The 13,043-nt window shown below is 45.2% G+C and overlaps 1 protein-coding gene across 1 annotated transcript in view; it reads right to left on the reverse strand.

The window, feature by feature from the left end:
• Positions 1-3,975: 3,975 nt before the first annotated feature.
• Positions 3,976-13,043, reverse strand: part of LOC102977986 (glycine receptor subunit alpha-4) — a 26,643-nt gene continuing 17,575 nt past the window's right edge. The window contains exons 8-9 of the mRNA XM_024117418.1: positions 9,701-9,850; positions 3,976-4,266 (exon numbers count right to left, since the gene is read on the reverse strand). Of these exons, the coding sequence (XP_023973186.1) occupies positions 3,976-4,266; positions 9,701-9,850 (441 nt within the window). The remainder of the gene's footprint in view (positions 4,267-9,700; positions 9,851-13,043) is intronic.

Consider the following 13,043-nt stretch of genomic DNA (forward strand, 5'->3'; position numbering starts at 1 on the left):
GGCTCAGATGTCCTTCCTCCTCCTGGCCTAAGATTTGATAACAAGTTGTTCTGATGCCACCAGTCCAAGTTTGTAGACTGTAAATAAACACTATCCTAGATGTGAAGTATAATGAAGCAAGGAATGTGAGGTGGGAAAGAACAGCCTAATTGCCATCCCTTCAGGGATGACTGGCTCTCTGGTGGGACAGCATATGGAGCAGGGAGAGGCAGATGCTTGTACTGCCAGAATCTCTGCTCCTGTACTCTCTTGTCACTACCAGAGTTTTCATTTGGTGATTGGTTTTGAAATATAGCTTGATACTGGTCTTCCTATTTAGAATATTATTAATGTTTATTCAGATCGTTATCATTCTTTATTCAGTAATGCAATTTACCAGGTTTTGATGTCTTCTGAACTTTGGTTCTGTTATACCCAAGGACCAGCTTGGTTATGTGTGTGTGCATGCACACGTGTGTGTAAATTTTATTTGATTTTATAAGTTCCCTTCCAAGTCTATTTTTCTGTGGTCAACAGGTTAATGGAAAGCAAATGAATAGAAATGTGGTATATAATAGGTCATATGAAAAGTCATGCTTTCATTCTACATATACATACTGAGCATTGCTATGTACCAGGATCTGTGTGGGTTAGAAAGTTGTGTAAGATGCAGTCCCTGCCCTCAAAGAGCTTGTTCTACATTTCTTCCATTGAGCAAGGGATAATACTAGCTGGGTTCCTAACCCCTTGGTGGTTCCCATGTTTGGCTGATTTGTTTTTCACCAGCAAAGCAGCCTGGGAAGATCTTTAATCCCAACATAGTGAATTTGAATTTAAGATTTTGACAGCCCGAAATGACAAGATATTAATAATAATTACAACATTGATAATAGTAAACTGAGAATGGAGAGAGGCAAGTGGGGACACATATAAAGGTTCCTAGGAGGTGATATGTTCTGGACTAAGTTGGGATATTTGCATGGCTCAGTGAAAAGGAAAAATAATGTTAACAGTCAGCATTTCAGCTAGAAGAGTGTCAATTCTTTGGTGACAGGTGGGGAAAGAGGCTTATGGGAGAAAGTAAAAGGAATACATTTTATTCACTACCTTTCTTCAACATAGAAAATTTAAAGAAGTATGACTGTGAAATTTGGGAGAGCAAGTGGCCCTGCTAGTGGATTGAGAGGAAAGAGGAAGACAGACCACTGGCTCTCCAAAGAGCAGAGCAAACTGAAGAGAAGATGAAGGTGCTGATAGCCTCAACAACAACTGAAGAAATAAAGCCCCTTCTCTGGAAAAAACATATGTATAAAATATTTAACTGACATTAAATATTAAGAATTAATGAAAACACTTTATTTATGTAGGAAGTTTTTTTCCCCTTTAGGAAATATGCTATTTTAAAACTGAAAGTAATTTCCTACGTGATCCAGGGAGAAAGCAGTGTGGATCTCTAGCGATGAGTACTATCAGAATGACGGTAGATGGAAATGACCTCCAAATGAGTCTCTTATATTGCCTCCTGCCAACTCACTGTAAGAAGGGTCCAAGTTCAAGAATTCCATGATTGGAATGGATTGCTAGGTGTCAGACACTTCTAGTGAGACCCGCATCCACCCCCCGCCCCCAAACTTGTGTGGGAAGGGTGAGGAGAATGAAAGCTATTTGCACCGAATTCTGACATCCTGTGTCTCCCTTCTCCACTTGCCAGCTCCGATGGGGTGGGAGAGTACCTTCCACCTGGCATTGCTTCTGAGTAGCTTTGTGAACTCCTTTGGGCTATTATGTTGGCTGGTACTTTGGCTTCTTTGGCTCCCAGCACCAGCTGATGCCCTGAGCTGAGTCCCAGTTGGGCAGGCTCTATTGCTCAGTGCTGTAGCTGTCTCCACAGCATTGTTCTTGAGACTTCCAACAGGGCAGATTTGTGCAGTTGGCCCATCTGGACAAGATCTATAACAAGTAGAGCTCTGTGCAATAAGCTCATCTCCATAGTCCACCCCCCCCCCGCTACCCCCGCCTTCGGGCTGCAGCAGCCTGACACCCCAGCCCCACCATAGAGAGTATCAAAGAGATACTCTCTGCTCCTTTCAAAGGGGTATTGCTTGTGGCCTCTCATTGATTGGCACTACCTGGGCAGAAATGGGAAAACAGGGATTCTCTGCCCTCTCAATTTAATCTCCTTTCTTTAGCCAGTCCTTTAGTTTTGAATCTCCTTGGCCACCAGAGTCATAATTAATATTTTCAATAAGGTTAATTTCTGGTCCAGCTACCCTGATCAGCCCAGAATGCTCTCCTCAAAGCCAAGAGACAAGAAGAGTATCTCAGTGAACAGGAAAGAGCAGCCAAGCTCAAAAGGAAAAAAGGGGGAGAGAAACTGAGCTCTTGGTTTGACTATAGGATTTGCTTTGGTCATTGGATTTATTGACTTTCCATTTTGAACACCGTTTTGAGAAAGGGAGTAAAGGAGGGAGGGGAAAGGAGGAAGATGAGAGGGAGTAAAAGAGAGCAAGAGCATGCGCGCGAGAGAGATTAGACTCACATAGTTAATTATTGTAGGTCCAGAGAAAAAGTCAAGATGTTAGAGATCATTTGATCACGTCCGTCTTCCAGTTGTTTAGCTCAGCACTTTAATCTTCCCTTTTTCAGTTCTTCACAGTGGGTCATTTCAGAGGACTCAGAGTACCACGCCCATGCTTCCCCGTGTCCCAGTGGTATGTCAGGCCTGAGATGAGCCCTTCACACCCCCTCTATTCTGACATTTCTGGTAGCTTCAACTGACTGCTTCCCCTCCTCACTGTGGAAGGAGAAAGGAAGCAAGAGAAGGATTAAGAAATAACTCCAACTTATGTTTTTCTAACTTCTACAACTCCATGCTGAGATGGGCCAAGTCAATATTTGTCCAGGATAGGGGTCCTCTATATACCTAGTTCCTCCCTCCTTTAGGAAGCTTGAAGCCCACTTTATCCCAGACTAGGTTACATGGCACTATTATTTTCTCACTAAAAGGAGCAAGTTGGAAATGAGGGGTCCTGGGAAATAAAGAGACTTTGGAGAAGAAGAAGAAACAAATAAAAGCACAGCTAACAGAAGACTCTCTGAGGATAGTTTCTGTACTGTACTCCTCCTAGGTCCTACTGCTTTGGATCTCACTTTTCTTAAAAGGTTTCTAGCATCGCTGAGTCACTTTCTTGAAGACTAAGCATTTTTCTCTTTTTACACTCCATAGCAGTCAAACACACCCTGCCGCCATGTTAGTTAGTTAGGGAATAAAACAAATATTTCTGAGACCAGGAAATTCAGGTAGATCTGGAAGGGTGGTCTCTCTGAGAGTCCAAGATTTCTGACCTCATTCTGACAGTGTTGAGCTTCCAAGGAAGCTTGAAGACCTCTCTGTTGGGTCATATAGCAATGCCCTACCCCAGTGCAGCCGATGACTGTTCCAACCTTGCTGAGAGGTGGGGAATCTATCCCCTTGCCTTCCTCCCACAGTCAAGGAAACCTGACTGGGTCACACAGGGTAGCACTTGTGGATGGGAAAGACTCCCTGTTTGAGCCTGTGGTAAAAGGTACAGAGGGCACAGTAATGGTCAGGCCCTGGGTGGGAGGTGGCAGGGCAAAGATTGGTGCAGATTAAGATGACAAATGCCAGAATCTAGTAGCAGTGGTCTGAATAGTCTCCACCAGAGAACTGAAAAACAGAGAAGCTCCAGTCAGGGAAGAAGGTCATCCTGGCCCCAAGAACATGGCCAAACCTTACTTGCATGAGAAATGGGATAGTATGGAGAAAATCTGAATTAGGGTAGGTAATCCATCTTTCTAAGTAAAGCCACCATTGGCACCCTGCATTGTAGACCCACATAGCTTTGGGATTGGCTGTTGAAGTTCTGAGTGGGAGATCAGGAAGGAACTGTTCAAGCCCTTGATGGAATCTAATGCAGGGGGAAAGCCCACCCAGGAGGAAGCAGGAAGCCAAGAGCTGGACTCTTTAGCTCCTATTCACAGTGCCTGGTGGATATCTTCTGACCGTAGCACTTTATAGACAACCCAGTAGAAGATATTGAAGATGAGGAAAGTGAAAGGGAAGACAGCCCGGGAGATGGTGTCAATCCTCTTGGCCTGGTCCACGTAGAGTTTCCGCATGTTTTCTCCTTCCCTTAGAAGAGGGGCTGGAGGTTGGGGGCTATAAATGCCAGAACCTTCCATTGGACCTCCATCCCTTGGCTGCAGGCAGTGGCCCAGGCCATAGCCACGGAAATAAAGGCGACTTTCTCGGGTGATATCTTCCTCCTGGAATTACATGGAAGAAAAGGCAGAATTTGAGGTCACAGCTCTAAGGCAGAGGAATAGAGACCAGGCCACACAAATATCTCAGGTGGTGCTATGCAGACAGGGTGGCTGGGTACACAGGCCCATTGCATGTTTTTTTATGGCCACAAAACTACTCATGAGATAGATGTATGTTAAGCAGCTATACATGGTACGGATGGTATATGTTATGATTCCATTTGCAGATAAGCCCCGAGCGGCCTTTTAAAAATGCGTAACATCATTTAGAGCCATCTAAAACCCAGTGAAGTGCCACCTTACCGCGAGAGGGACATCTCAATGTCAAGTTATCTCTGACTGGTAATAAACAGAATAAACAGAACAATGAAACCTTTAGAAAGCACAGCTGAGATATTTAGACTTGGGAACTTGACTTTAATGACTTCCAAAAGCTGCAAAATTAATTCTGCTTGTACATAGTATCTTAAAAAAAATGTTTATCTCGACTTAACGCTGAAAATTCCAAAAGTTTCAAATAACCTAGTGGGCTATCTGAATATCGTAAAGCTGATCATGCTCTTGCAGGTACGTGAGCTTCTAGGGTAACATTTATTACCCAATACACATTCCATTCATGTACAATATATGCATTCTGATGAACACATTAACACTGAAGAGGTAAACTTTTATATAAGCATTAAGCAATGTAGCAGACTACACAAAGTTTGTCTAATAAATGACAGCTGACAATCTTAAGTAGCTATAACACAGCTGAGAGCCAGAAGGTAAGGCCACAAAGATAGATAGAGATCTAGAGAGAGATGGAGAGGGAGAAGGAGAGGGAAAAGGAGAGAGAGAGAGAGAGTGAGAGAAAGAGAGAGAGAGAGAGAGAACCAAAGCCCCTGAGTGATCAACAGAGAGAACTTTACTCATATAAGAGCCTTTCAGGGCCCCACTCAGAGCCTATTTACTCTTGGTTTCTATATAACCCAAACCTGCCCAATTTTGGCTACTTCTAAAGGACATACCACTATCAAAAGTGGTGGTTCACAGCCTGGAAATTAGACAGAGGACAGGTAAGTATATGCCAAAACTTAGAAATACTTCTTTCAAAGATGGTTATAATTTTGTAAAGTATTGATGTTTACAGGAGTAAAAGCTTCAGCTATGTAAGAAATAACCTGAAGTGAAATGCCCCCTTGTGGGATGGTGCCAACTATCTTCTCAGTTTGTCCAAGGCTGGGGGCTTCCTGAGACTAGGGGCTTTCAATACTAAAACAGAATAAGGCACGTGTATGTTGAATGGATGTGACAGATATACATAAAGTGTAGATAAAAGTGGATTTTACACATGCTATGCAGTTAGAAGGACATCATAGGGTGTTTATAATGAGATCTCTGTAGCTATAGTAACCCACTGAAAAGTGGTTTAATCGATAAGATGTTGGTGTGGTGGGTCCCAGTGAGTCTTGATTATGACAGCACTAGAAGGCCTAGCCTGTCACTGGGCATCAGAGGCAGACAAGCTCAGGTCAGAGATTTATCAACAGATCCCACCTCTTTCTCTGCTTCCTGTGGGCTCATAGTACAGACGTGGGAAAGGGCATCGGTCTTGCTCACTGCTGTGTCCCCAGTGCCTAGCACAGAGCTGGCATCCAATAGGCACCCAGTAGACATTAGTTGAATGAATGAATGGACTGATGAACCACATGCCTCAGAGTACAGGACAGGGAATGGCTTTGTTCTCATGAAGCCAGCCTCCTCTCAGGATCTCAGACTGAAGAGTCTACTCAGAAGAGAATCTTAGCTACAGAGTACTTGGCAGAAAAAGCAATTACTCCTTGCCCCACCACTGCACAAGGGCGTGATGCCCTTCGGCCTTTAGAAAGAGTGGCACCTTTGGCATAGGGAAGGGTCTCTCTAAGTTTGCCCACCAGAGAGCCTTGCTATTCAATCCTCGATTTTGCCAGTCTCTGTGGAGAGAGTTGTACATGTGTAGGCCAGAGGCAATTCACTCCTGTGGTGATGCTTTGACCCTGAGTTGTTGTGGTGAGGCAGCCTCAGTTCTCAAAGTTCTTTACATAACCTGTCACCACAGGCCTTGGCTCACCTCATCTGTATTCTGTAATTCATTTTCACGCTGTTTCCACCAGAGAGGTTGTGCTGGACCCATTTTATAGATGAAGAACCAGAGGCAAACAAAATATCTCCCACACAAGTGAAGAATGAGGGGGTAAATAAAATGATTTTTCCGTTTGCTTTCCAGCTCAGAGCCCCTCAGACTCCCTGTTCCGTGCCGCTCTTCCTCATCCTCTCAGCTCTCCAGCCAGAGATACAAGCATGGAATATACTTGTTCGCAAAAAGCTCTGAAAGAGTTGAATCCAACTGCTCTTTCTGTTTCTATAGATCTAATTATTTCCCCTTTTCTCCAATCACAGTAAATCTAAAGGGAATTATTGGGAAATATCCCTCGGCTGGAAAAAGCTATTTCACACAGGAGAGAAAATATGGCCAATAGAATGTCACCCTTGGTTCTTTTTAATTTTAACATGTTGCACCACTTGTAGTTGGGGGAGCAAACATGAGTGGCCTAAAATTCAAGGGTGGGGATCCTGGATTTGGGTATTACCTGTTTAGGCCAAATTCTGAGAGGTGTGTGTGTGTGTGTGTGTGTGTGTGTGTGTGTGTGTGTTTGGGAGGGACAATGGAGGCTTAAACTCCACTTTGTGGCTTCCATGGCTGTTGAAATAGAACATTTCTGTGGCACATATCTATAGGGGAGGACTGGGGAGCTAGAGAGGAAGGATATTCCAAAACCAAGCTGGGGTGGGAATGCACGGTGTGGGAGATGAGATGTGGAAATGGGAAGGAGGGATAGATATTGAGTGATATATATTGAAGTGAGAGAGGAAATTGGAGAATGGGGGAGGGTCTTGGGGGATGGAAAGAGGCAAGCAGCATTCTGGGATCAAGCACATGAGAGGATTTGGCAGTATTTTGAAATTTCTTCCATTTCTCAAGTTATTCTGTTGATAATGGTAAGGCTTTTTCTCTCTCCATCTTGAAAGAGAGCCCTTGCCAATCAGCCTGCAAAGGTTGGTGGAGTAGATTCTGTGGCTGCTGTGTCCAGAACCTGGTGCCAGGGCCTGTTGAGATTATAAAAAAGGAGAGACAGACTCTTCCCTGTAGGGTTTCTAGACTAGTTGGGAAGACAAAGTGGAAATGTCTGGGGAAAAAAATTGAGCTATTGGGTCGCCCAAAAACCCGAACGAAGTTTTTGGCCAAGCCAATATTTTAGACCGTGACATGGAAGGAGATCACCATGCTGTGGAGATGGGTGGTTGAGGAGAGATTTGAGAAGAACAGAATGAAGTCTGGAGCTGGGTGAACAGCTGGCTGGCTTCTAGAATACTCCTAACTTGCTCTTGACTAAGGGATTCCTGAAAATCATATGGATTCTCTCTCTCCCTTAAGAGGGCTCCTCTCAAGACTAAAAACTGCTCCTCTAGCTGGAACAGCAGGGTCCAGAGAGAGGTTCTAGAAATGGATTAACCCTGCATCAACTTTTTCAGCCTGCTCAGTGACCTCTAGGATTCTGCTACATTTCTTCTGGGATGGCAGTGGCTTTAGGAAACTCAAAAAGGGACAGGACTAATGGCACAGGTTTTGGTTTGCAGGTTTTATTTATATTAATCATAAGCCCAGTCCACTTTGAGGCAGGATCCAGGTGCCTAAGCAGGGCCCAGGCTGATGTTATAACTTTGCAATTATTGAGCATTGGTTATGACAGACTTCATTATGAGATCAGGATCACCCTATACATGACCAGGAGGGGATAGGCCGTGGGCAGTTGGAGGTTGGAGAGGTCCAGGGAAGGGGGTGGGACTAGTGTCAACCTGGAGTAGCTCTACAGTAACTGCAGCAGTCTTCTGTTGCTGGGGCACCCACACAGGCAATCTAGCTGGCAAAAGGACTCTGGGACTGGTTGGCAGCCTGCTCTTCTTTCCCAAGGTAGGCATTGAGAAGGCATCAAGATCAAAACCCCTATAAAGATAAGATTTTGGTACCTGCGGGCAGGCTTGACACAGCTAAAAAGGAGGTGGGGACATTTAGCTTAGAAAAGGGTGCATCTGCTTTTCTTGCCCTTCTGCCAAGTCCATGTGTTTTTTCTAAGTCTCAGCATGGGATACGAAGGCTTTTAGGTCTCTTGAAGAATCGGTCCTACTCAAGGAGATGTAGTTATGGATCAATCCACTAGAGGGCGTGTTTCCCAGGACACAACTCAAGGACTGAAGCCAGGCAAGAATTGATAAATTCCGACAAACCACTAGGTGAGGCAGGAGCCCTGCCCTCAGCAGAAAGGGACCTTAGCAAGGAACATGAAATCCCGGAGGATAATTTTAGTGCAGACATATGGTAAGGGTACTCCAGGAGCAGCTGAAGTGGGAGGTGGGATGTTAAGAATTCTTGAGAGAAGAACCTTAGTGCTAGAGTGGCCCCGACACGCTAGAGCCAGTGGGCTTAGATAGAACATTGTTTCCTCTCCCCCAAGAGGTCATATGTGCCTTCCGCTTGGCTTTGGAGCCTCCAGATAAGGCAGAAAACAAGGAGTCAGAGCTCAAGACAGGCCAGAGCTCTGTGTGTCTGATGATTAAGTGACCAGTATGTAGCTCAGCAAAGGCTTTTAGCTTTGCTCATAATTGGGCACTGACTTCTGTGAGAGTGGCCCAGGCACCTCTGTTGTCATGGCAATGTACCTAGCACCTATGGTCTGGGCAATGGTGGGGAGGAAGAACTGCCTCTGTTGTCATGATGACAAGATCCCTACTCTATTTCCCCAGGTGATCATTCTACTGTAGAAGAAATGGGGTTAACAAACAAGAGCGAGGGAGAACAACAGCTCATGCCCAACGACTCTGATGCACCCAATGAAGATCAAGGAGAAGAAATCCAACAGCCAGAAGAGGCAAGTGGTGGTTTTTCAATTCCAGTTTAGTTATGGGGACCCTTTTATAGTGCTCCCCTAGAAAGGCAACAATGCCTGATCTGAATTCTTAACCACCAAACAGTATATGACAACTTGGGGTACCTTTCTCCTGGGTGGGAGGAGAGTCAGGAGCAACCACTACTTATTCTCAAAGCAATCTCATGTTAACTAACTTGACAAGGTTCTAATATTGGCTAACATTTTTTCAGTGCTTACTATGCCCATGCTCTTAATCAGTCTGCTAGACTGCCCTACAGGAATTAATGTCCCATTGGACAGAAAAAGAAATGGAATCAAAGAGGTTAATGTACTTAGCTTATTTGTGACCAGCTTGGGACTAGAATCCAGGGTCCTGATTGCTTGTCTAGTCTTTGCAGCCTAGGTCGAGTCTTGGTTTGTGGGAGGAGTAGTAGGGAGGAACGAGTCCAAAGGAGAAAGGAAGTGGGCCCCTCCCTATTTATACTCACCATGCGTTGGCGTCTCTGCCTTCTTCGAAGTCGCATGAATTCCTTATGCTGACGGGAGACAAAATTGACAGCAGCGTACTCCAGCAGGGCAGCGAACACAAAGAGGAGGCACACAGCCATCCAGATGTCGATTGCCTTCACGTAGGACACCTGCAACACCCACCAGTGGAGCAGTCAGCTTTCCAGGAGTCCTTCCATGGCCTATCCACTGAGTTGCCAACCCATATCAACTGCCTGCTGTTCTTCAGTTTTATCCTGAATGTCTTCTGGTTTTTAAAGAAGCTTCCCATGATATGTCCCATTGTCTGAAGGCCCATGTCAAAGAAATCGGGCTACCCATCATCCTTCACCTCTCTGCCCTCTCCACCCTCCACTTCCATCTGCCTTTCCTCCCTACACTTCTTTTCCTTTCTTTCTTTCTTCTTTCCATACTTCTGCTTCTGCTTCTTATTATTTTCATTCTTGTCTTCTGATTCTTTTCTTTCAATAAAAAGCAATGAACATGAATGCTGTATTTGTTTGCCTTCTGTTCTTTCCTAGGGTCACCACAGCTGTGGTGGTAATTGGGTGGGGTGCGTTATTCCCATGTGAGACACATGAGGACATTGGAGGCCTAGAGGGGAAAAGTCTTAGCCAAGATTACCCAGTGAGAAGATAGCAGTAGGGCTTGGGGATCCTGGGCTTTCAATTCAGTGGTGCTGCCCTTTACCTAGGCTGTAGTCTCAATATCAGACTAGGAGTTCCTTCCTTTCCTTCCTCCAACCCTATTCTTTGACCTTGTGATTTTTTCCTGCTGTTCTTTGTGAGAGACCCTGGTGGGGATTTGAACTGAGTGGTGAGTGAGGGCCTCATGTCTTACAGTGAAGAGCAGAACAGGGCAGGGATCCCAATGGAGTGTACAATCCACCCCCTGCTATGGATGCTTCTCTCATTTCAAAGCACTGCTGGCTTCCGCCTATCCATTCCTTAGTGCTCTCCTCTACTACCTGCCTTGGTAGCCTTTAAGTACAGTCAGCCCTCTGTATTCATGGGTTCTGCATTTGAGGATACGAAGGGCCAAATGTAAGGGACTTGAGCATCTGCTGATTTTGGTATCTGCAGGGGGTCCTGGAAGCAATCCCCCACTGGTACTGAGGGATGACTGTACTTTTCTCTCCCATTTCCCTTGTGAAGAGTGAATGCTCACTTCTCCTGAAGCAGGGTTGTGGCTGGGTGGGACCAGAAGGGAGGCCAGAGCTCAGGTTTATGAAGTCCTTTCACTTCCTCAATCAGATCACCTCCCTACATGGTTTTGAGCAGCTGAGCTCACCTTATGGGGCTCCCCAGCAGGAGTAGGATTAATGACAGGCAACTTTTTTCATCAGCCTCTGCTGGGTTGGACAGTGAGGTTGCTGCATACTCCAGGTAAGGAGCAGGTCTCACTAGAGAAATCTTCCACCTCAGTGGTTCTTAACCAGGCTGACTCCCCCCAACCCCACCCCACCAGGGGCCTTTCAAAATGTTTAGAGACATTTTTGGTTGCACAATTTTGGGGTGGTGCTGGCAACTGGCATCTAGTGCGTAGAGGCCAGGGAAGCTGCTAAATATCCTACAGTGCACAGGACACCCCCCCCAACCCACACATCAAAGAAAAATTATCTCACCCAAAGTGTTGATAGTGCTAAGATTGAGAAACCCTAGGAAGACACTGGAACTCACCAAAAAAGATACCCCACATCCAAAGACAAAGGAGAAGCCACAATGAGACAGTAGGAGGGGTGCAATCACAGTAAAATCAAATCCCATAACTGGTGGGTGGGTGACTCACAGACTGCAGAACACTTATACCACAGAAGTCCACCCACTGGAGTGAAGGTTCTGAGCCCCACGTCCGGCTTCCCAACCTGGGGGTCCGGCAACAGGAGGAGGGATTCCTAGAGAATCAGACTTTGAAGCCTAGTGGGAATTGATTGCAGGACTTTGACAGGACTGAGGGAAACAGACTCCACTCTTGGAGGGCACACACAAAGTAGTGTGTGCACTGGGACCCAGGCGAAGGAGCAGTGACCCCAAGGGAGACTGAACCAGACCTACTTGCTAGTGTTGGAGGGTCTCCTGCAGAGGCGGGAGGGGCGCTGTGGCTCACCGTGGGGACAAGGACACTGGCAGCAGAGGTGCTGGGAAGTACTCCTTGGCGTGAGCCCTCCCAGAGTCTGTCATTAGCCCCACCAAAGAGTCCAGGTAGGCTCCAGTGTTGGGTTGCCTCAGGCAAAACAACCAACAGGGAGGGAACCCAGCCCCACCCATCAACAGTCAAGCAGATTAAAGTTTTATTGAGCTCTGCCCACCAGAGCAACAGCTCTACCCACCACCAGTCCCTCCCATGAGGAAACTTACACAAGCCTCTTAGATAGCCTCATCCACCAGAGGGCAGACAGCAGAAGCAAGAACTACAATCCTGCAGCCTGTGGGACAGAAACCACATTCACAGAAAGATAGACAAGATGAAAAGGCAGGACCTCTGGGACAACATTAAACGCAACAACATTTGCATTATAGGGGTCCGAGAAGGAGAGAGAGAGAGAAAGGGCCAGAGAAAATATTTGAAGAGATTATAGTCGAAACCTTCCCTAACATGGGAAAGGAAATAGACAGGAAGCGCAGAGAGTTCCATACAGGATAAACCCAAGGAGAAACATGCTGAGACACATAGTAATCAAATTGGCAAAAATTAAAGACAAAGAAAAGTTATTGAAAGCAGCAAGGGAAAAACGAAAAATAACATACAAAGGAACTCCCATAAGGTTAACAGCTGATTTCTCAGCAGAAACTCTACAAGCCAGAAGGGAGTGGCATGATATATTTAAAGTGATGGAAGGGAAGAACGTACAACCAAGATTACTCTACCCAGCAAGGATATCATTAAGATTCGATGGAGAAAATAAAAACTTTACAGAAAACCAAAAGCTAAGAGAATTCAGCACCACCAATCCAGCTTTACAACAAATGCTAAAGGAACTTCTCTAGGCAGGAAACACAAGAGAAGGAAAAGACTACAATAACAAAACCAAAATGATTAAGAAAATGGTAGTAGGAACATACATATCAATAATTACCTTAAATGTAAATGGATTAAATACTCCAACCAAAATAAATACACTGGCTGAAAGGAAACAAAAACAAGATCCATATATATGCTGTCTACAAGAGACCCACTTCACACCTAGGGACACATACAGACTGAAAGTGAGGGGATGGAAAAAGATATTCCGTGCAAATACAAATCAAAAGAAAGCTGGAGTTGCAATTCTCATAACAGACAAAATAGACTTTAAAACAAAGAATATTACAAGAGACAAAGAAG

Source organism: Physeter macrocephalus, chromosome 21, assembly GCF_002837175.3.
Source record: "Physeter macrocephalus isolate SW-GA chromosome 21, ASM283717v5, whole genome shotgun sequence".
Lineage (NCBI taxonomy): Eukaryota > Metazoa > Chordata > Mammalia > Artiodactyla > Physeteridae > Physeter > Physeter macrocephalus.